This window comes from Egretta garzetta, unplaced genomic scaffold (assembly GCF_000687185.1).
Source record: "Egretta garzetta isolate BGI_Z169 unplaced genomic scaffold, ASM68718v1 scaffold335, whole genome shotgun sequence".
Classification (NCBI taxonomy): domain Eukaryota; kingdom Metazoa; phylum Chordata; class Aves; order Pelecaniformes; family Ardeidae; genus Egretta; species Egretta garzetta.
In genome coordinates this window covers 266,770-291,726 of record NW_009259795.1, presented here as the reverse complement: position 1 = coordinate 291,726, position 24,957 = coordinate 266,770, and the positions used below count along the sequence as shown (strand labels likewise).

Genomic DNA, 24,957 nt, shown 5'->3' with positions numbered 1-24,957 from the left:
TCAATGAGAAATGAAATATGATCACCCTTACTGCAGCTGAGGAACTCCAACAAAATGTTTTTCCTTGGGCCTGGACCAAGGGTCCAAGATGCCATTCTGGAACAATGTTGGGGTTTTTTTGCCAGCAGGACTCTCATTTATAGGTTATGACTTCAGTTGCTTTTGCGGCTAAATGAGCTTTTTCTTTATTCCTGAAAAACAGCTTTTTTGAGGGTTGTGGGGGTTTTTGTTGTTTTGGTTTTGGGTTTTTTTTGTGATAGCAATATCAGCCAAGAGAACTGAGCATGTTTCACAGAGCGAAAAATTGTCTTTGTGGGTTGATTTTCTAAGGGAAATGGAGTGGTGGTGGGTTGTGGTTCATTGTATTTCCAGTTATCTCGCTTTCCTTCCCCAACTGAAAAAAACCTGCAGTTTCCCCAACAATAAGATAACCAAGATGAAAACCCATCATTGTGAAGTTGTTCATGGAACTCACCCCTCGGTGTTGACAGTAGGAAGCACTGGAGCTTTTTGTTGGTGCTTTCTTCTCTCTCAGAGAGATGGAAGAGTCAATTCCTCTTCAGTGGTACTCCAGTTGGGTAACATTGGAAGTACTAACTTGCTCTGCTTACAGTGTTCTATTCATTCAACCAGAAGAGTCTCTGCTTCAGTAGTCTGTCTTTCTATGCTTCCCTTTTAGGAACAGTTGTTTTGACGTTCCTTCTAATGAAATGAGTATGTGCACCGTTGTTTGAAGAAAAGCAAGCGTGTATCTCCATAATTAGAATTGGTCCTTGAGACCCATGCAAATATGCTTTTGCTCACGTCTAAAAAAAAAATCTGACTCTGTGAAAATACTGAAAGGAAAAGTGATGACACAGTTTATTTGCAGCCTTATCTCTAAGTGTAAGAGCTTGTAGAACTTGGTTCTCCTGGCCATAGCTACTAGAAAAATATGATATACATTGGCCATTTAATGGAGTATACAGATAAACAGTATGGCCCTAAAGTATGCTTTAAAGATAAGTAGTGATATTCTATTTAGTTCTGTATATTTTAGTCAAAAGACACTTTTTTTCCCCTAAACAAGACTAGCTGAATCTTCCTTTTTTTAGTTACAAAGGTTTTGTACTTATGCACATAAATTATTTTAGAGTGCTTATCAAGTTCTGAAGATCGAGCTGATTCAAAACTCATGAGACAGTTGCTAACCACACAAAGAAGCCTGAGAGGAGTTCCATTTTCAGTTTGCAAATTTCACACTTAAGCAAAGTAAGATATGTATGGAAGTCAGTTGCTTCGATTCCTGCATTCTTAAAAGCTTTGGGAAGTTAGCTTTGGAATTTAAAATTGCCAGCTTGGTAGAACTTTCTCCTCTAAAATAAATTTATTTCTCAGATAAGGAATTGCAAAATTTGTTTCATGCAAATGTACTCATCTCTACATCTTGCAGAATAGTATTTAGTGTTTCCTTAGGTATAATACAGTCTTATATTTTCATTTGCAGCTTTGGAAAAATGGGAATATATCTAGAATCATCTTTAAAGGCAGTATCACGTATTTATCATTTGAGAAAACAGTGATCCTCAACTATTTATTAGTAACTGTTGAAGCACTTAAGAGCAATATGTTTTTCTTACAAAGAGCCAGGAAATGCACACGTACCTGTTCAGGTGTCTGCAGATCACTTGCTATGCCACTGTTACGTGACCAGAATACATCTTTTGCTCAATTTTGTTAACATGACTGTGTATAGGTGAACATGGTTGCTGTGTGTCTAGCTTGTCTCATTGTAGGAACTGCATGCAGCCACGGACTTGTGCATTCCTGGCAGGTGACTGTTCAAGTGCATTTGTACAGTGGGAGAGCTTACATTTTTCATTACAGTCATCAATGATCGAGGGAGGAGGGGAGACAGGGGCCACAGATGGACTTCCAGAACAATTACCTTTTTTCTTCTCCTGTCCAAAAACCTTGTGTTGAAAGAGGGAAGCAATAAGTAAGCTGCTTGCTGAATAAATAATACTTGTGGCAATATTAGCCCTTAGAACCATCTCTTGATTACTTTGGCATGTAGAGTTTCATGCAAAAGTAGGCATAAAAATTTCAAAGGTACTGTGTTACAGAAATAGCCAAATTGTTAACTAAAAAACTAGAAGCATATTAAGGCAGAATTACATGACTAGGTGGAAAAAAAAAAAATCTATTTTCAGGGGGTTTTGTTGTTGTTAAATAGTGGCTCTGTTTCTTTGTATTTGCTTTTGTTGCTAATACAAAAAAAGCTGCAGACAGACCTTCAGAAACATTTCTTCTAATGCGTGTGCAGTCTGGTAGTACACAACTGATGCTGTTGGGAAAACCTCAAAAATCCCACGGTAATTCTGAATGCCAGACAATTCCTTTACCGTGTCTCCATTTCATATGTATCCAATATGTAGTGCAAGTGTAGTTCTTTTTGATAAAGGGCACCCACGTTTTCAAAGAAATGCTTTACCTATGCTATTAAACTTAATTCTTCAAAAGCATTACTTAATACCTATACGCAGTGTTCCTTTATGGATGTAAACTATGTGGAGATTCATGTAATATCCACAGTCACCACTAGAAAATAGCCTTATTTCCAGAAAAGTAAGATTATTTAAAATTGATTTGTAAATGACTGAAATGACTTTACTGTATCAGCAGTTTCCATGCAATAAAAAGGAAAGGAAGTTTGAGCACTATCTGTAAGAATTATATTTTAAAAGATGTGTGAGTCTCCAAGTGCTATGCTGCACGTAGTGAATAATGAAGTCTTGGAGTTCAGACTTCCACTAAGGATTATTCAGGAAAACATGTAGGAATTATAAATACAGATCTAAATTAACAACACCTTGGGTGCGTTGAGCAGCAATTGTTTCCCTGTATCAATTTTGTTAATAAAGCAGTAATTGGTCAGAATTACCACAGAAAGAATGTAGAATCTCCTTTGTGCAGTTATTTTTCATGTCATGTATTTTCTCTCATTTGTCTACGCTGGAGACAGTGTGACTAAGGTCATACATGAATTTTTTTCGTTGTGAAAATACACTTTCTTTAGAGCTTTCATTGCTTGCTTTCTACACATGTATAGGTGTTTTAATGGCGATGACCATGTTGCTTCTTTCTCTGTCGTGTTGGTTTCCTGCTAGTATTATGCAACCACCTCTGTTTGTGACCCTGTGACCATGTAATTGTTAGATGACGTAAACAGTCTGATTTCTGGAGAAGATAGTGGCCTTCAAGAAGTTTTTTAATAATACACCTATTAGTCACTTCAGTGCTTTTATGTGATACGAGGGAAGTTTGACTTTAGGAACCAATAATGCACTTCACACTTACTGGGAAAAAAAAATAATCACAGAAACAGTGTCTAAAAATGCATCTTAAATGGCCAGGAAACAGACCTGCTAGTAGTGAGTATGTCAGCATTGTTAGAAATGAGCTGCATAAGTAATTGTTAGTTATGTAAAACAAGGGCTGTACAGCCAAGTTGGAGTCAAGTACAATCCTAAACAAGTTGTAACTGGAAAAAAAAGGCCAGGCTATGTCTGTGGAGTTTAAATGCAGTGCTTTCTGTCTACTTCATAATGCTATTTTATTGAAGAATGAAGGTGATAGTTATTAAGCAAAATGTCTGAAGTTGTTTGAATTCCCTGTTTTGCTGATCATTTTTGTCTGCTCTAGATGATGTGATGTTTTCCAGTGTGTAACGTTGTAGTAGGTTGTTTAGAAGTAGAGTTTCTGTTATCTTTCACAACTTTGATGCTATATTTTGAGCTATTTCTCTATTCTGTGAGTTCTTTCTCCTACCTTAAAAATGGTGGGGTGGGGAGTTATTTACTATTCTTGCTTTATTCATTCTTCTCATATAACTCTTTTAGAAGAAATGGGATATAATTATAAGTTTTGTTTATAGATGGAAGTGGAGAAAGAGGTGAGAAGGATGCCAGCAAAATCACGACCTATCCACCAGGGGCTGTGCGCTTTGACTGTGAACTGCGAGCTGTACAAGTCAGTTGTGGATTTCACCATTCAGGTAAAACCAGATAAAGCAATGTTAACTATAGCATAGAATTTTTGTTGTGATTTTTTTTTTTTTTAATGTTGTCATATGTGTTTTCACTGCTTTGTGTTTAATTTTCAATGAGGATATATACGGGCATGTTAAAGGTTGAAAAGGTCGCAGTATCATTTTGTAACCTACTGCACTGTCCTTCAACAGTGAAAAGGACTGTAAGTATCATAAACTGAGTTACATCAGAGCTTTTAAGCAATTTTTGAGTCATTTGAAAACATCTGCATGGCACAGCTCTAGCCCTGCATAGAAATCCTAGCTGTGATGGGGTGTGGAATCTGATATAAAACTCTTAGTGTTTCAGTAGGGATTGTTAACTGTGCTGCTCAGAAAGGTTAACCAGCACTGGTGCAGTACCATGTTAACGTGCATGTGTCAGGAAAATACTCTTCTTTTTTGTTTCTTTTGCAGTGGTTTTGATGGAGAACGGTGATGTTTACACATTTGGATATGGGCAGCATGGGCAACTTGGACATGGTGATGTTAATTCCCGGTGAGCTGGTAATTAAAGGATGTGATTGTGTGTTGCTGTACTGCTGCATAAGAAGTGGCTAAATTTCTGTTTCTTTGTAGCTAGCAAATGTGAAAACTCAAATACTGCCCAAATAAAGTTGATAAGCTCTTGTTCTTCACTTATTCCCCATAACCCCCTGGATATAGATTCAGTAACAATACTGTTGTACTGTATAAGTAACTTGTTTCATACGTGAAGGCTTCTGTGAATGGTTATTAGCATAGCTTTGATAATTGAATTTAAAATGCTTCTGTCTCTTCAGTTCTCCCTACGTGTTATGGGAGAATGACGTAGAAATCTCATTAAGATTTCAGTATTTCTATAAACTACTACATATGCAATAATTCAAATAGAATAGTCTTGTAAACCTAGATTAACCTGTTTCTGTTACACCATTGGCAGTAGTTTCAGTTATGATAAAATCTCATTTTTGTTTATTACTAATCTCCAAAATTAAGTCACTAGCTTGGGTCTCAGCTGCATTTTGTAGACACTTATTTCAAATGTCAGCATGAGAGTGTTGTGTGCTTTCTTTGCGGTCAATGGAAATAGAGAAGCCAACAGTGTGGACAGCTATTTGACTAACCACCCACTACTTATCTACTTTAGGTATGCTCACTAGTTCTGTAAACTTAATGGGCTTGATCTCCATTGACTACAGTGAGAGCACAGATAATTAAGTATGTGTCTTTAATGTGAAGCTCAGTCTTACCTTTAGTATCTTATCTACTCACTAAAGTAAAACATCAGTGTTCTGCCATAAAAGGAAATGTAATAATGCTGGGGTTTGGGTATGTACATATGCCATAAACACGTAAGACAGGGAATTTTGAATAGCAGGAATCATTGAGGCTTTGTGTATGTCCAGTAATGCCCAGTATCCTTACGTAAAAGGCATACAGAATGAGCATCCATGACCTGTCTTCAGTTCTGTCACTTATCTTGTAGCAGTGAGTTGAAAATTACTGAACATCTATCCTCCTAATCTCTCTGGAGACTTCCAGATCATTTCTTTTGTCGAGTTTCTGAAGAAATCTTCATCTTAAAACTTTCATTGGAATCACTAAAAAAAGGGGGGAGAGGGAAGGAAGAAAGAAAGCTTCCTGGAAGTGTTAACTTTGTATTGACTGTTGTTCCTAATGGTGGTCTCCAAACTGTTGCCCCTACTCAGTTTGCTTTGGACTGGTGAATGCAGTCTATGTTTCTGCCTATGGTAGAGCCATATCACAGATAAGTACTCTAGTTTTCATTCCTGGAAATTCTTGGATAGTTGTTCCAAGCTTTAGCTGTCAATTCAAGTCACTAGTAGAATAAGGACAGTTTTTGTCTTAAAGACTGAAGAGGTACAGACAGCAGTGGCATTTGTACTGGTAACTTACTGTGTCTTATTTCCAACTGTGATGAAATCACTTGGCTTTTCTGAAGGCATCGGAGCTATCTGCTGTATCTGTAAGAATTTCAGGCAGTAAACCCCACATCTGTTGCTTATTTAGGCAGAAACCGGATGGAGACCAAATGTAGTGCCAAGTGAGATCCTAGAAGAGAACATGAAACATCCTGTGCCAAAGGATAGTGCTTGCCCAGGCCTAGAAGCTGAGGAGGTACAAACGACTTGGCACTGACCTTTGTATCATTCTACAACAGACCCTAAGAGGGTGTCTGAAAAAAGCCCTGAAGAAATTTGGAGTATGACCTGTGCATGAGAACTGGCTATAGTACTATATTGCTGTTTAGCACCATCATTCAAATGATAATTTCCTCATTGATGTACTTCTTTTTCCAGCTTTAAGTAGAGAGCTCTCCTCTGTCCTCACAGTAAGGGATTCAGAGAAGGAAACAGGGAATCCTTATGCAGAGTTCCACCTCAGTTGGGACGCAGTGGTGCTCAGATGGCCAGCTCCAGCCAGGTCAGTGGTATGTCAGTCATGCAGTGTGTCACGTTGCCTGTGTTGACCTCAGGAAGACCATCATCTTCTGAATCCAGGAACTGATACTCTGCTGTGTTTCTGGGAGAGAGAGAGAGGGGAGAAAACAAAAAAAAAAAAAAGAAAGTATTATTTAGGCAGCCTAGGTAGTATATCTAAACACGGGGGACCCTGAAAACAAGAACTGTTAGGGAAAATGCAGGAACTCTCATTTTCATCTAAGGGAGCCATCTTCATTGCCAGATGAAACAATGGTGGAAGTTCCTGGGCAGTGATTAATGACTTACCCTTTCAGAGACTTTTGTCTTGCAATGTAAAGATTAAGTAGTGAGACTGTAAGAAGTCTTGAAAATACTTAATTATTTTGAATTCTGCGCACCTGTCTAGACATGTCTTCCTCCTTAATTAAGGGGATTCTGGATTCCTCTATTAGAGTATGGTAAACACCACAAATTCTTCCTCCTACTTCAGTAGGAATGAGTCTCTAGAAGGACTTCAGACTATTTTTAAGGCACACAAGTAAACAAAACAGCGGAGGAATAGGACTATGTTATTCTCGATAAACCATTAATAGAACTGAAATGGTGTGAAGGAACAAGCAGTATGCACAAGGTGGTGTTACTTTTTTTTTCTCCAGCAAAGACCAGCCATTTGCACATGGACTACTTAAAAATGTAGGTGATCTGGTTCCTGGGAGGCCACTTTTTCCTGTGCTGGGGCCATTAAACTAATTTACGTAGGCTTTCTGTTGTAAAATCCACAGTGGCAGATGTTGGTGAGCTATTCACTACATGAAGGATTTGTCAGTCTCTCCTTATATTCTCCTCAAATTAGATGCTGGTGAATAGAAACTCAGTGGAAGCAAGAAATGCTTTGCAGTATCTAGTCTTGGTGGAAAATAGAATGTCTTGTATTTAGGTAAGCAAAGGACTGTTTGTTGCTGATGCTTCTCTGAAGAAGCTGGGACTTAAAACTCCAGGATCTTTCTGTTATATTATTCTGTTATTTGCCTGCATTTCTTGTACAAACTGTTGACATCAGCACTATGTTAGAAAGCACGTGATCTGGCAATCACACTGCAGAAAGGGAATGACTGAAGTACGACAGTCCTTGTGTGATTTTTGCTTCTGAAGGTTCAACAATAACATGGAAGAAAACTGAGCAGATCTTCCATGGACAGTGAGCTGTGTTCTATTTGAAGACAAAACATAGAGACTGCATCCCATTAATGTCTCTAGAAAAAAAAAAAATCGTGTTCCATCATCTCTGATTGGACTGTGTTTCTAGGTGCCTTGTCTATTTTACTTCAGCAGTGGAGTGCAGGTCTTATTTGCATCTTTTCACCAAACTTCCGGTTACCTCTAAAATATAAAAATTCTTTTTTTTTTAACTAACACTACCTGCAACTGACAGAAGTTACTGCTGGTTTCCTTTTACACACTACACAGAATGGCCCGTGGTGAACCAGAATTCACAGCACCACGGTCAGCTGCCCCAAGCGACATCTTACAGGACCTGACAGCCCCCTGTTGCCTGGATAAGCACCATGGACAGCGATTGTTCGAACAGTTAATTCGGGATGAGTTTTCAAGGACTGCATCTGCTCCCAGAAATGCTTAACCTTCAGGATGGAAGAGGGTTTTGGTGTGGACAGCCAAAATGCATTTAGACCCTTTACAGGATCTTGAGTTAGCTGATGCATGTATATCTGCTGCTTTTCATTCAGCAGTCTTATATTTTCCCAAGGGATCTTGGATTACTTTCTGTATAGTTGAGGTTGGTCTTTTGTTATTGACCTGTGTCATATCCAGAAGCCAAAGAACCTGTGAGTTTGACACCAATGTGTCCTTCAACTCTGCTGTCTCCAAAGAACACTTCTTGCTTTCTCCCGTTGAAATGGAGAAACCCCGGTTGTCAAAACTTTGTCCAAAGAGTCTTTCCGACTCCTAAGAGTCTATGCTGAGCTTTTCTATGTTGAGTTCAAGAAGGATAGGAAATACTCAGTAGTATCACCAGGTTTTAAATTCCGTATACATTAGTCAGACAGGTTTATTGTATTTTCCCAAGTCCTTCCTCCTTTTATGAACTGAAAACTATTTTTCTGTGATTTTACTTTATTATTTTTACTTAGTTAAGTGCCTTAAGCTTTTTCCTGTTGATTTCTTTAGTTGATACACTGTAGCTGGCCATTCCAAAAGCTGGGTGATCTTAATAAAAGAGCTATTTAAGAGGGTAACATATTACATCTCTCTACACTAGTTGCTTGTCTGGTTTTGCTCTGCTGCTGCCAAGGGAATATCATACACAGCATTCAGATAAAGCTGCTGATAAATTGGCAAAACAGAAAGATAAATAGTTTTGGTGATAATAGCTTAGCTTTTTTGTATCAAACAGATGAAACATCAGGGTTTGGGTGTTTGTTTTTTTTTTGTTTGTTTGTTTTGTTTTTTTTTTAAAGCATAGGATTGATAATTCCATGCCTGCTGCTATCATAATTTTGAAGGAGAGACAAAAAACTTTAATGAAAATATTTCCCTTTAACAGGAATGCTTTTGGGTTAGCTCTTAATTATGTTTTGTTTCTGCTTCAGTGCCCTTTTGACCTTCCTTGATGGGAGGCAAATGTAATGTTTCTTTTGTTTTTAAAATGTTTCATCATTGGCGTGGCTAGAATTTGCTCTATGTGTCTGTGTATAATCTTACTGGTGTCCAAACCCATGTGGCTCTAGACTTCTAAATTTATGAACGTTACATTGTGCATCCTCTACCAAATTTTATGCTACCCTTCAGTCTCTCTGTCTCCACTAGAGTGACCCACTGGAAGCTACATTCACCGCAAAGGATGAATTTATTTCTGTATACCTGTGTTCCTTATCCTTCAGGTCATCAACCTATCTTCATGCTGCATTCTTCTGTTACACATTTCCATATGTTCACGTCTTCCTATCTATTCCCCTCCCTTCCTCCTGGTTTTTTGATTTCTGTTTTATCCGCAATTCAGCCAAAACCAGAACATGCAGATAATCCATCTTTTTGCACATCAGCTGCTAGACAATTGCTAGGTAACCATGCGTTGAAGCTTTTTTTTTTTTATTCCAGAATAAGACAACTGTTCTTATTTTAGATTAACCTGCTTTGGAAGTGTGTGTTTAAAAGTAAGCTGCTGTTCTCTGGGGTCAGAGTTCCCAAATATAGAGTTATTTGGGAATAACTTGGTCTTCAAATTCACAGACTTTCTAAGTCCACACTAAATTTGAAGTCTAGGTAGACATTCATTATGGAATTTCAAGTCTGGAAGAGTTCTTATAGGCTCTTTTTCACTTTGTTGGAATTGAGATAAAAATTTTAGGTTTCGTGTCTCATACTTTTTTTATCTTTTCTGCTATTTCTGTTCTAAGTCATCACTTCAAGTTTTCTTTCTTTGCTTCTTGAACGTACCATTGTGGGTTTGGTTTTTTTTTTCTCTTTCATTTATACTGGAATGGGAAATTTATTTTCTTATACCTGTTCGTATTTGGGACACATAAAGATCAGACTTTTTCAGATCTCTCTGGAAACCAGTTTGGAGAGGTTTGTTCTTTCTTGAGTCTGTGAGTTTGATGGAGAACAGTTTTTTAATGCCTTATTCTCCATTAGAAAGCTGATGGAGGTGGGTAGACCTTCTCTTTCTTTTATTATTCCCTGGGCAGTGATCTCAGGAGGGCCATATCAGTATTGCTTCTGGTAATTGTACTAGGGTACCAACCACATAAGGCTTTGATTGCTTCATAATGCAAACAGTTTTGTTAAGTGTTTAACCGGTGTCCTCACTACAGGATTTTCTTACTGCTACAGTTCGTTGCAATATACATATATACGTATGCATATATTAGTGTAACAACAGTAACATGATCCTACAATTATATATTAAATTAACCATTTTTATTCTATGCTAATTTCTGAGTTTAACTGAAGAGAAGGTACTTCTCTTCTGGTTCCCTGTAAGAGAAGGGCATAAACTTAAATATCTGGTATAGTCTTTTAAACCTCTGTTCATTTACTGTGTAAGGCTTCACTCTGGTTCCATATAGTGTGTGTACACAGTGAATATATTTCACAGTGGTTAAAACCCTTGCAATACTAAGGTATGTGTTAAATGTTGCATAAGCATGTATTGATACATAATTAATTTATTTTGATATAGGGGATGTCCCACTTTGGTGCAAGCATTGCCAGGTCCTAGTACACAAGTTACTGCTGGGAGCAACCATACAGCTATTCTCTTAATGGATGGCCAGGTTTTCACATTTGGAAGTTTCTCAGTAAGGAAATAATATTATTTACTGATGGGAATAAGCTAATAGTAATGTATTGTTCAAAGACCTTTCAGAACTGTTAGCTTGTACTTGCTCTTACAGCACTACTCATAGCTTCTGCGTGTCTTTTGTGTCTGTTATGTTTAAAAATGTGGCCTCTAATATTGTTGTGATTAGAAAAGCATGATACCAGAAATTCTTGGTGTGTTTTGTATTTTAATGAAGGTGGTAATTTAAAACTGGGTTATTTTATAAGGCGCACCAGTTTTCTCAAATTCTTATTGTTGCAAGCTCGATTGCAAGTAAGTATCTATTGCATATTCTATTACCTGTCTGTCTGCATTCATTAGAAAAAATGTGTCCCATTTTTTTTTTATAGAAATGGCAATGAATTGCACAGTTATGCTTACACTTGAGGGGAGATTATTGATCAATATAACATGGCATAACTCCAGTACTCTTCTTTCGTATCTACATGGCATATATTCTCCTGTGTCCATGTGGAATCCATTCTTATATTCACCAAATAAGCACTTCAACATCATTTAGTTCCCCTTTGTCCTGACTTGAGGCCCTTGTGCCTCCTTGTCTTTGCAAATTCCCCCTCACTGCAATCTCTCCAGGATTGTCTGTGTCATTCATGCTTTGCCACTAATGGCTGTTTGGTAAAAGCTAGAGTATAGGTATGGAGCTATTTTTATATGCTTTAAAAACTTTGTACTGCCAAACAACAGAAGAGAAATCGCACCCTTTGGAATCTGTCTTTTTACAAAAAAAATTAAAAAAGGTGAAGACTGAAATTTTAGATTTGGAAAATGATGTTTTGAATTAAGTGTGCTACAAGATGGCTCCTACATTAGGTAATATTTTGTTGTTTTTCAGGCTTTAAGTAAGAGCTTTGGTGTCCATGTTTTTGTCGAGTGACTTGGACATGTAAAAGTTTAAGCTTTGTTGACTTCCACTGAAACTTAGCCCCTGAAAAAACAAATTCACTTTCAGAAATAGGATTTAAAAGGCTGTCTGTTGACTGGGTTTTTTTTTTCTTAAAGAAAAAATAAATTTAGACCATATTTACATGACATGTTCCATGTGTGTGGTTTTAATGCTTTAATGCTTGAAAGTTTGTCGAAAGCCTCATAAATTCAAGGCAAGCTCAAAAGCAAGCATGCTTCTTGAAAAAGTCTTCACTAAGTTTACTTACATGAAAGTGAAAGAGAGATGAGTAACATGCTGGACAGAGGGTATTTGCTGTACATGCATGTTTGTTCTCCCTTACAATTTTAAATAAAAAGTTACCTTGACTTCATTAGCCTGCAATGAATTTCCTTTGCCTGAGTAAGGTCGATGGAGTCTGAACAGGTCTATTGTCACAGTTCTTACTACATACTTAGGTACAGTATAGGAACTGTTGGTCCATCTCTCAGGAATTAGTTGTCCATAGGAGATAAGGCCCTAGATCGCTAGTTCAGGATGTTAATGAGCATGTGCATAGGTGCTTGCTTAGGCACCTCATGCTCTTTTTTAGCTCAGATTTGGTATGCTGATCGATTTCTAGGTACTTTTAAGAGGTATTTGCACTCCAAGACTTACAGTCCATGTAAGTTCAGAATTGAGTGAAATTTAGACTGTCTGAATATGAATGTAGATTTATTTTTTTTTTCTCCTATTAATTAATTCCTTGTTTGGCACTGAAGTTACTCAGGTTCTGAGTACTGAAGGAGAAGAAATGCTTTTATATCTGATTCTGAAGATGGAAAAGAGGGTTTCCATCACAGTGAGTTTGAGTTGCATTAAAAAAAAAAGCTCGCTCAAAAACCTAGCAGAATAGGGAGGACAATTATCTGTCAATATCTTGTTCCTTGTATTTAAATGTATAACGCTTCACTTCAAGTAGTCCTTGCTTTTTTGATGGTCATTTTGTGGTAAACTATCTCTTCCAGATTACTAATTTTGTATGTTGAACCTGTTGAAGTAGCTTGTCCATCTTTTGAGACTTACTGTTACTTACTAATTCTTGCATTCTCTTTATAGAAAGGTCAGCTTGGTAGACCAATTCTGGATATGCCCTACTGGAATGCAAAACCAGCACCTATGCCTAATATAGGCTCTAAATATGGACGCAAAGCAACATGGATTGGAGCGAGTGGAGACCAGACTTTTCTCCGGATTGACGAAGCTCTCATTAATTCTCATGTGCTTGCTACATCAGAGATATTTGCAAGCAGGCATATAATAGGCAAGAACTCTTCTAGAATATTTTAAATGCTTATAGAAGTAATGGACAAAAAAATAGCTTTGGTCATGTGAACAATATAGGAGCAACAAGTCAAAAATGTAAATGGAGGGAATTAAAATATTTTGACTTTTTAGTTATACTGCACATGGTGACCCTAGCTCCTTTAGAAATGTAACTTTATTAAAAATAAGAATGTAAAAGTCTGAATTTTTCTTGCACTTAAATCTTATTACTATTTTTTGCTATAATTTTTTGCTATAGCAGTGTATCTATTCTTCCCTGCTACATTAATGCTTCATGCATAGAAAATGCCACATAATGAGTGGAGTCTTCATGTTTTTTTGCTCCCTGATCTAGGTTTGGTACCAGCTTCAATATCAGAACCTCCTCCTTTTAAATGTCTTCTGATAAACAAAGTAGATGGCAGTTGCAAAACATTCAATGATTCTGAGCAGGAAGACCTTCAAGGTTCTGGTGTGTGTCTGGATCCTGTCTATGATGTTATTTGGAGGCAAGTGTGGATCATAGCTATTAAAGTCATAGTACAGAAATATTTCAAAAAATATTTTGGGAGGCTGGAGATTTGATTAAGCTCATTTCCCTGGTAAACTAAAAAAAAAAATTTAGTCTTCTATATATCTCTTTTCACATTTTTTTGGATGATATGTTCAAGTAAGCCTGAAACACACATCTTCTCTTGCCCAATTTTTTTTACTTCTTTTGCTTTTTGCATCATTCTCATTCCAGTCTCATGATGTTTGGGGGACCCCAATCTATTTCGGTTACTTACTCTTTTTTTTTTATTCTTCCCTTACTTTCCTCCATCTACTGAACAGTTTACTGAGTATTTTAATTTTCTTGCCATACCCAGCTTCCACAACCTTCTGTCTTAAATCTTCATCTTTCAGTCAGGCATTAGCCTTGAATAGCCTTGAATTAGCCTTGAATAGAAGAAGGAGTGGAGTAATGATATTCTTTTCAGTTCTGACATTTTGAGAGGTCAAAATAAAGGTACTTACTTAGATGGCATAGCCATTCATGTTATGATTGTATTTATTTAGCAGTCTTTGGGGATGGCACTGGAATGAAAGCACTGGAGTCTTTGAGCAGGCATAGATCATAAGCCCTTCTTCCAAAACAGAATCATAACATCCAATGCTTCTATAATTATTTAAAAGCTATGTTAGCCAGCATTTGGAAGAGAAATTTTAACTGTCATCCGAGTGCAAGTGATGGATGATGTTTAAACTGTTTGAAGACTTAGGCAAAAGACAAATAATCACTTACAGTTAGAATAAAGCAGGGAACCAGCTAGTCTGCGTTCTGGAAAAGATAGTACCATGTAGGATCATATCTTTAAAAGATCACTGTGTCCGTAGGCTGCTTGCATCCTACTTTGGATGTCTTCATCCAAAATTGAGATTCATGAGCTTAATAGCCAGTAAACACTGAAGCATGCACATTTGCTAGGCTTGTTCCTTTACGACCTCTGAAGTTCCTTGGATGGCTGTAGTCCTGTATTATGCACATCCTCCAGGCTTGTTTGAATCTCATTGGCTAGGTACCAGTTCTTACTAAAATTATGCTGAGATTTGAAATAAGGAGGAGTAGCACCCACATCCCTTAAAGCTCTCAGTCATTATATTATCAGCATGATTAAAACACACTGAAAGACTCAATTTACAAAAAACGCAGTTGTCAATGGCCATGGCAAAGTAGCAAGTTTCAGGGGAGAAAAGGTGATGACACTCAACTTGATGTAACACACTAACATGGCTATTCAGCTTGAAGAAGTTCAAAGTCACATGTTAAAGGTATTATGGGTAAACATGGGTTGAGGTGTTTTATTGTCTTGTAAAATTTTGATGAACTGTAGAATTACATCTAGAGCTTAAATAGTTAACTGAAGAATGGATTCTTGGAGTCTGTGCAGATTTATTTCTATGTTATATCCCATTCTTGTTTAATAGAAAATGATAGAAAACGGTCTAAAGAAGAGACATATTCATGAATATGCCTATTAGTAGTGAAATATTTGGTATATTAATTATAATTCCTGGGCATTTTGATTCATGCCTATTTAAATGGAGGGAGCAGTTTCTCTATACAGAGAGACAGCATTCTTGAGTACATGGATTTTAAAAGTTTTCTTCACAGCTTTGTGACTGACTCTTTCAGTTGCTAGTGAAATTCAAGTGGTTAAATAATTTTGTGTGTGTGTATAAGCTTTCACATTGAAATCCTGAATACATATGGTGTCTTATAATATTTTTAGTTACAACTACTTCTTTCTCTGTTAGTTAAACCATCTTAGCCCCATTTGGATTTTTAGAACACAAAGTGAAAATTCCTTTTGTGCTTGTTCAAAACACTTCCACAGCCTATGTCTTTTAACTGTTTCTTCCTTTTACATAGTGGTATCAAAGACTTCATTTTTTTAATTTTCTTTTTCTCCATGTTAATCTATAGTATAGAAAGTCTTTGTTTATGCTGCCCTTTTCTATAATACCTTAAATATTCATAAGGTGATGTTAACCATTTAAAAAGAGCCAAACAAAATATGTTGGATTTCTCAAGATCTTTTTACTCTTATTTGAAGGTGAGTAATGCTTTTATTTACACTTGGCATCTTTATAATTTTTGAGCACATCTGTTGTCATATCTAGTGCTGTGCTATTTACTTCATGCTTCTTAATAGATTATGCCATTTTAATATTTTTTAGCTTTGAAAAGTGTCCAACATTTTATGAAATTGTTAAAACCATAATATGACTTTGACCTGAAGTACAATATGAGTGTTTTTCTGTCTCTCCATTTGCTAGTGTGTTAAGCTAGTAAAATGTATATGTATTTGGTGTAATGGATGTTCAATTTTAAGAGTTTGTACTAGCAGATCTACATTTTACGTTAAATTAATTATCAGATAGATTTTTGTATTTTTTTTAGTAGGTGAAAGGTTTTTTTTTTTTACTCTGTTTTGTCTTGCTCTAGGTTTCGACCAAATGCTAGGGAACTGTGGAGTTACAATGCAGTAGTTGCCGATTCCAGACTTCCCTCAGCTCCAGACATGCAGTCCCGGTGTAGTATTTTGAGTCCAGAACTTGCTCTACCAACAGGTTCCAAAGCTCTAACCACCAGATCTCATGCAGCTTTGCACATTCTAGGTATACATTTCTGGTTGATGAGTCAGAAGCTTAGTTGAAATAAAGAAACATTACTTAATGTATAAATGAATTGTAATCTAATGGCTTTCTGACTTTTTTGAGTTAAAATTTTACTTTGCAATCTTTCACCATTGCTTTTAACACTTATGATCTGGCTGATGTGCATTAATTTTAATCAAAATAGTTATCTTCTGTCATCTTCATGATGCTAGAGGATTTTAGAGTTCTGATGGAACCTGCTACTAGAGGTAAGCAGAATAAAGTAAGAGACCTTCCTAGATGATCTTTTTGGACGGTCTGCAGAATAAAGTCAGTACTTTTAAGTTAACCTGTAGTCTCCAAAAGACAGGAAAAAAAGTGCTCTTAAGCAAGCTATTTTTATTTTAAAGTAAATGCAGTATCTAAAACTGGAATTTGCTCTTTGTAGTTTTGTATAATGGGGCACTAAGAGTAATGAGCCTACCAAAACAAAAAATAATCCCACTGTGTTCATGTATAAACTGGCCATATGCAACATACCCAGTGATTCAAAGCACAGCTTTGGAAGTTATTTTAGCTCACTTGCTCACTGATTGTGAAGAGTGATCAGTTCCTTGTCCTGCTTCCTTCATTGTGTTAGACGTGTGATAGTTTTTAACTTGAACATTATTTTCTTGTGTCTGAGTTAGAGTAAGGCATGTTAGGTACTCATGTATATGAAACAAAATGCCATTTATGAAGGCTTTTAAATCTGCTCATAATTCAGTTACTACTTCAACCCTTTTTTGGTAATAAAGAAAATGTAAACAGGAATAAAAAAAAAATGAAGGTGTTGCTGGTAATTTATTTACCATTAGAAAAGTTGCCAAGTAGATTTAATAACATTTGGTTATTCTTGAAAATGAATAAATTAAATGAAATTTATCTTCAGTAACGAACCTTGAGGTTCTGCAGCAGTGACCCCATGCCTAATCAAAGCTGTAATGATACTCAGTAGCATATGTGTGGTTTAGGGACAAAGCAGTTAGGTTTCATTGATCTTTCTAACTAGTATTCATTTCCATTTCACTGATTATAATCAATAATAAGAAATTTTGAGTTGTTCTTGGTTTTGCTTTCTTTTAGGTTGTCTTGATACTTTGGCTGCTATGCAGGACTTAAAAATGGGTGTAGCAAATACAGAAGAAGAGACTCAAGCAGTAATGAAAGTTTATTCTAAAGAAGACTATAGTGTTGTTAACAGATTTGAAAGTATGTACACAGTAAAATTTTATAGCGCAATCTGATCAGGCTTGTGGAACAAAAGACCAAGACAGGTAAACTGTATTTTTGTTTGGTTTTTTTTTTTTTTTGCAGGTCATGGAGGAGGCTGGGGTTATTCAGCCCACTCGGTAGAAGCTATCCGTTTCTGTGCTGATACAGATATTTTGTTAGGTGGTCTTGGTCTTTTTGGAGGTAGGGGTGAATACACTGCTAAAATAAAGGTAAGTTTTTTGGTTTTGTTTTAAACAATATTATGTTTCAAAATCGGAACTTTAGAAATGCCACCTAAAACCATGATTAATTTTATTTCTTGATGGATGAGTGGTTTACTATGTGTTAAAAGCATTAGTAATAGAAGTAGAAGGAGGCTTCTCAGTGAGAATTCATTAACTTTATGCAGGTAAGGTGGGTGAAGTAGAGAACTGAGAATTACTATTCTTAATTGTTAAGAATTGGCCCATTCTTACCTTCACTAGATGCTATGCCATCTTACAGATGCCTTAGCAGATATGGCAGTGGGTAGAATGGTTCTGTGATCTATTTACACAAAGCTCAGAGGTCTGCCTGCAGAAAACTGGTGTGGGCTTCAAGTTAGAATCACGTCCTGTGTCAGAATACATGAGGGACTGCTTCTCAAAAACAGAAAAAGAGTGCTTATCAGTAGCTGGAATTTCTTTGGTACCAGCTGAACCATTGCTTCCCACTGTTCCTGCCACTTCTTTCTCTGACCACTCTCTGGATAGCTTCTCAGCTGGGATTCTTCAACTGAGAGTGAAAGACACCAAACATACTTAAGCCTGCTTTGTGCCAAACATGAGGATGATTAGGGCTGGAGTGTGTGTGTTGGTTTAAAATAAATAATTAAATAAACCTGGCTTTGGATAAGAAAGCTCACATAAACACACAGTGTGATGACATAGCTCTGGTTTCTGATAAGTAGGTAGGTTCCCACATTTAATAAGGATTTCGGAAACTCCCTGAAAGACACTGTAAAGGAAGGATCTGTCTGAGATTTAATATTAGATGTGTTTATTTGGAATATGTTGTTATTGTTCCTTGTCATTTTACTGGGTTATTGAGTTACCTTTTCTATTTTCAGGTGAATAGGTATCAAGGTTTGTTTTAGGGAAATGGATGTCATATGCTTAGCAGTAACATTTGACAACAGGAGATCCAAAATAAGTAGTTGGACTTTATTCTAGTTTAGCACAATGACTGAGAATTCCAAATGGTTAAGGAAAGATGAGAAACTTAACAAAAAGAAAAAAAGCATGACTAATGTTTAAATACTAAGGGTAGTAACCTTATGAAAGCACTCTAGTATTATTTTTCCAATTTGTTTCTGATTGACTAGTATTAGTCTATAGGCGAGATAAGACTTGCCAGTCCTACTACAGATGAACTGCGTATTAGGTAGGCATTTGCAAGACCAGTCATAGAAATGTGTTGTGGTCCTTTTTCAAACTGATCAAACTGTAGAAGTGATCTTTGACTGAGTAAGAAACCAAAGTTCTTCTGAAAAAGCTCTAATCTTTTGTCCTAGTCACTGTTTATGACTCTGTTGACTAGCTCTGCCAAACAGTCAAGCTTAAAAAGGACCACAACACATGTCTATGAAGAATATATCTGGGTGTAAGGCTGGGAGGTCAGTGTCAATTTCTATTTGTTAGAAGTTAATGATGTTACAGAATCGTGACTTCCAGATGGGAATTTGCCTGTCAGTGACTGTAACTAGCGATTACTTTAGAGAAGGGGGGAGAATAGCAGTAGACAGTTTCCAGAATGCCAGACAGGGAAAATGGTGTTATGAGGTTTCTAACAGCTAAGACATGTTCTTACCTTTTTTCTTATACTCCACCAGTTATTTGAATTGGGTCCAGATGGGGGAGACCATGAGACTGATGGAGACCTTCTTGCTGAAACAGATGTCTTAGCGTATGATTGTGCGGCTAGGTAAGATGTTTTTCTTCCCTACTTCTACCTGCTTCTTGATTTTTGCTTTTACTTTCTTCATACGCATTTTAAAATCACTTTAAATATCGACAGAGATGATCTACATCATTAGAAGTTTGTAGCAAGTGATGTAAAATTTACACTCAAAGTGTGTTGGGTAAAGTAGTAAACCACCAAATACTTCACCAAGACATTATGGTACTAAATTAAAAGAAGGAAAAATCAGCTCACACTTGCTCTTGTATAAATCAAAGTCAAATCCCATGTTCCTGTGATGAGAAGACAAACAAAACGTCACAGCAGCTCTTTTGAATACTTCTATCAAAAGGATGCTTTCAAGCACAAATGTGTCTCTGCATTAAACAACTCATTAAACTTACTGCAATATGAAATGATCATAACCAAAAGAAGGGTTATTGCTTCAGCTCATTAGAATACAAGCAGTTATTGCTTGAAAGATTTTGTGCATATGGATGGGGTTAGCCATGTTTTAGCTGCTTTTTCATTCTGTTATGAAATAATTTAACATTCAAGTTATCCATGACTAATTCTTTTAGCTTTAATTCTTATGTATCAATACCCCAAATATATTTTCTATTACTTTCTGAAATATTCATATGTAATTCCTAAGAATTTATGTATAAGCTCTTGTCACTTCCAAAAATTTACCCAGAATTTTCTGAAATAAAAGAATATAATACTTTACTTGCAGTATTATGTATTAAATGTAATTTTGTTTCTGTGTATTAACTTAATCTCTCCTTAAACTATTTGGCGTTTGATATCTGATTGTTTCAAAGTGCAAGATCAAGCTCGACTTAAGCATTTGTACGTCCTTCTGAATTATTATTTCTTTTATTTTACAGTGTTTTTCAATTAAATATATTAAAACATTGAATATAAATGAATAGTTGAGATTAGTAACTTAATTTCATTAATTTCTATTTTTCTTTTGTAAGTAGGGTGTAATTCATTAAACATTAAGCTAAAAACTAATTCATATATATCTCTTTCAAAATTTACTTCTCCCAGAGAGAAGTATGCAATGATGTTTGATGAACCAGTACTCCTACAAGCTGGCTGGTGGTATGTAGCCTGGGCAAGAGTGTCAGGACCTAGCAGTGATTGTGGATCTCATGGACAGGCCTCTATTACTACAGATGATGGGTATATTTTTTTATATGTATTTTTTTAATGCAAAAGAACAGATCTAATACTGCTTGAATAATAATTGGATTATTTCTCTTTCAGTGTTGTATTTCAGTTTAAAAGTTCCAAGAAATCAAATAATGGTACAGATGTTAATGCAGGGCAGATCCCACAGTTACTATACAGGTAATATTTTGACGTCTATTTAGAACAATTTATTGACATGGTTTTTAAACAGAGGCACTGTTAAAATTAGTGTATGTTTCATGAAATTATTACTGTATTAGGCTAAGGAAATCAGAATTCAAAAAATTTAGGGAATACTTAGTGTCCTTAAGAAAAGTAATAAATCCCATTATACCAACATTTATTCCTTTCAGTTTTTCTTTAAGAGGTCATTCTTCATATATTATGTTCTGAGACTTTCACTTAGTTCTGTAGACCCTCATGATTTTATCTAACATGCTTCACTTCTTTGCTAGTTGGGAAGTATTCTATTTAGTAGGCCTAAGTTTAGGGGAACAGTATACCATCAAAAAGATTATTTTTGGGGGGGGGGAGGGAATATGCATTGGGCTTTACAATAAGTTACCATAAATTTGTTATTCCCATGATAAATGCTACGTAACTCTTTTTTTAAAAAAAAAAAAAGCAAGAACCCTTTCACTGTATTGCTAATATTTTTTCAGATTCCCTCAGATACATACAAGACTAATTTTTATATTTTATGTGTGTGTGTGTATATATATTCCCCCCTGCCCTCATGTTGATTTTGAAACTTGAAATTTCTTCATATCAGTTCTCTTGCCCCATCCTTTCTAAGCATGTCCCTCTCAGGGTCCCTTATGAGAACAGCTCACTTCTGCAGGTAAGCTTTGTGTCCATTGACCCCTATCTCTCCAGCAGAAGGTTTCATTTTGACTCATGCACGTAAAGTCCTGGCATGACCTATTAATCAGTTGGATGATGTCTATGGAGAGATGGCTGTAGCCAAAGACAAACAAGCCTGGGGGCCTCTGAGGGAAGAATATGGCTGAAGCACCATGAGTGGCACAAAAAGCAAAGGTGCTGCAGTAACAGGCGCTGCCTGTATTTTTTGCCTCCGCATATATTTTACCTACACAAAACTAGTGTTCTTTATGGAATAACATTTCTAGTCTTCAAAATGTCTTCTGAAGATATACAGTAAATACTTGTAATAATTTTATATATAATTAGATCTTGACTTTATTATCAGTTGTCACAATTCTGCCAGTTGAACAGAATTCAAGATATTTGATTGCTGGTCTAGAAGGATTAGGAATTGGAGGAAGGTATGCTGAAATTGAACATTTTCTGGATAATTAACTTGAAGTTTTCTTCCACTTCTCTTCCACTTGAACAATACAAACAGTAAAAACTTGGTGCAGATTTCAAGTTAGTTCTTAAATTGTTTTTCCAGGCTGCCAACAAGTGATGGCAGTGCGTCCAAAGGAAAACAGCAAACCAGTGAACCTGTGCATATTTTAAAGAGATCTTTTGCCAGAACTGTCTCAGTAGTGAGTATTATCAAGAATTTGCTGTGTTTCCTGCAAGTTCATTCATATGTAGAGAACTGAAAGATGTACATGTGGAAATAACAAATTATTTTTTTCTGTCTGCTTTATCAAGCAGAAGTTAGGTACACTGATATATAGAACATTATAATTTGTTTACTACTTCTTCTGATTTCAGATGTAAACTTAAATCTCAGCTAAGCTTGATATTGACCTGAGGATGAGAGCCTAAAAATGGCTTTGTTTACAAGGTTTAGTTTACTTTTCATGTGTAAGCTACTTAGTTTTGGGGTTTTCTTTGGGGGGGTGTGGGATTGAGTTCATACTTACTGGTTGTATTCAATGTACCAAACTTACTCCCTGCCAAGAAATTAAAACTATCAGGCTTTTTAAAGTTTTGAGGGAGCTTTACTATATGCTCTCTTCTATGGCTTTTAAATTACTGTCATCAATTAGTCATTGGTGAGATTCATCTTCCTCTTGGATGCATTCCAATATACATTGAGGATCAGATAGCATTTAATTAAACTTTGATAAGCTGAGGTAAGGAGTATTAATAGGCACTGTGAACTGCAACTATTAATAGAAGATGGTGTGCAGTTCTTCACCTACAGCAAGTGGTTAAGACAAATTTTGAGGAATACTGCATTAAGTTGAAATGCAGTGTTATAATGCAGGACAAGATCAATTCTGTTTTCATGTTTTTGAAGTACAGTCCCTTCCTTATCTGTTACAAGCAATGATTATTTGATTTTGAGTTCCATCCTGGTTTATATTCTATACTGCATTACATGTACTGTCAGTATTCTCAACTGATACTTGCACTGAAGTTATTGCCTCCATATGGGCACTCACAGTCCAATTTTCTTAACCAGCTTGCTTTCTTTGTATATTCTCCATTCCTTCACTGTGGTGTAATGATCAGGATGATCTGTTCAGGTTTCTTCTAGAAATGTATTTTCTACATGATTTGCATTTTTACTAATTATATTGTCAACATATTAATAGCTACTCTTAATATATGTTTTCTTAAAAATGTTTGCATTAAGCTATGAACTCCTATGGCTTTAATACTTTGCCTTGTATCCTCCCTCTTCATTATCTTGCTGCTGTTATCCCTCACCATAGATCTGAACTGGGATAAGAGGAGAGTTTGGGCTTTCTGGAGCATTAGGCATTTTGTAACTAACTTTGCGCAATCAGCTTGATTGTTGCAGCTTGAAGGTATATCTGCAGCTTGAAGGTATTCAATACTAAATATTTGTAGTTTGCCTTCTGAGGTACAACTTTATTACACTACCAACCACATTTAATAATAGTAGAAACAAACTTTTGGACAAACAAAACTTTTTTAAATCCTCAAATTCCATGCGGAATATCATGTGCTTCTGTTGAACTTTCAAGTACTGTACATGCGATATAGTTGTCATGATCCTGCAGATCATAACTGTTAAAAAACAAAGTGAAGACAGACCTGATAAATCTTTACTGTTATGACAAAAATATATTCTGTTAAAAGTAGGTATTACACTATTCATATGCAGACAAAGCAAGTAAAATTTACTGGAAAATCTATATTACAGGTGAATACTAACAAGTTCTTAAATAACTGAGAGAATTCCACACGTTTATTATTATAACATGTTATAAATTGGGGTTAGCTTGATATTACAGTTAAGTATTCCCTGCATTCTCAGTGCTCTTTTTTTATTCTCAAACAAATAGGATTTCTATGTTGTATGGTAGATGTGTATAGACGTAAATACGTTTTCATAATAAAAATAGATGCTATTTGCTTTCCATGTTGTTCTGATGCTGAAAGTTCACTTTTTGCTTTTAACACAAAGTATGTCTTCTATATCCTTCATACGCTGAAATAGGAGTGCTTTGAATCTTTATTGAGCATTCTTCACTGGAGCTGGACAACACTGGTGCTGGGAGTTGAAGAACTGCGCGGACTTAAAGGATTTCAATACACTGCTACTCTTTTGGATTTAGAAAGGTTGCGTTTTGTGGGCACTTGCTGCCTGAGGTTGCTGAGGGTCTACACCTGTGAAATATATCCAATATCAGGTATTGCTCTTAGTTCACTTGTTTAATATTTATCAGTAAATGATAATCTACAGGACATTGAAAACTTGATCTAAGTATTCATGCAGGGTATGCTAGAAGATGAAATTCCTTATACAGATGGGTTTATGGGAGCAATTAGGAGACTTACTCTCAGAAATGGCATATTTGCAATGATCTGCACAACCAAGCATCCAACACCACATGTTTATACTGTAACTCATGTCTATTTTTAAGTTAATTTGTTCTTTGTCTTTACAATGGAGTTCTTTTGGACTATTTTGTATCTTCTTTTTTCCCATTTCTGTACATAGTAGATGCTTTGGTGAGCGCAATTTAAATTTGAAAGGCAGAATCGGGTTTTCATGCCTGTAGTTTAACAGAGCTCATATTAAAATGCAGCAAGTATTATGAAAGACTGGAAAATTGAAAGTTTCTGGTGTTCAGGTTTCTCTGAAGTAGTTTAACGCCCTTTGCTGTTTTAATTTTGAAATTAACTTCTCTGAATGTGGATTCATCAGTGTTGCTAAATTCTAGTTGTTTTATTTGCACACAAAATGTGCGTTTTTATATGAAAATGTTTCATTTATTGTACATTTAACACTCCTCTTTCTGTAACCCTCTAGCTACAGCTAAGGCAGTTGTAGAAGAAACCAGCAAACTAGCAGATTGCATTGGAAAAACTAGGACCTTGCTGAGAAAAATTTTATCTGAAGGAGTTGATCATTGCATGGTGAAGTTGGACAATGATCCACAAGGATATCTCAGTCAGCCCCTGAGTCTTTTAGAAGCTGTTCTTC

The 24,957-nt window shown here is 36.1% G+C and overlaps 1 protein-coding gene across 1 annotated transcript in view; it reads left to right on the top strand.

The window, feature by feature from the left end:
* Positions 1-24,957, top strand: part of MYCBP2 (MYC binding protein 2) — a 174,864-nt gene that overhangs the window by 48,074 nt on the left and 101,833 nt on the right. The window contains exons 18-31 of the mRNA XM_035895202.1: positions 3,917-4,036; positions 4,487-4,568; positions 10,697-10,814; positions 12,840-13,044; positions 13,402-13,555; positions 16,036-16,208; positions 17,313-17,438; positions 17,544-17,671; positions 19,312-19,403; positions 20,436-20,570; positions 20,655-20,738; positions 21,994-22,090; positions 23,968-24,160; positions 24,784-24,957. The exon at positions 24,784-24,957 is cut by the window's right edge and continues 2 nt beyond it. Coding sequence (XP_035751095.1) covers positions 3,917-4,036; positions 4,487-4,568; positions 10,697-10,814; positions 12,840-13,044; positions 13,402-13,555; positions 16,036-16,208; positions 17,313-17,438; positions 17,544-17,671; positions 19,312-19,403; positions 20,436-20,570; positions 20,655-20,738; positions 21,994-22,090; positions 23,968-24,160; positions 24,784-24,957 — 1,881 coding nt within the window. The remainder of the gene's footprint in view (positions 1-3,916; positions 4,037-4,486; positions 4,569-10,696; positions 10,815-12,839; positions 13,045-13,401; positions 13,556-16,035; positions 16,209-17,312; positions 17,439-17,543; positions 17,672-19,311; positions 19,404-20,435; positions 20,571-20,654; positions 20,739-21,993; positions 22,091-23,967; positions 24,161-24,783) is intronic.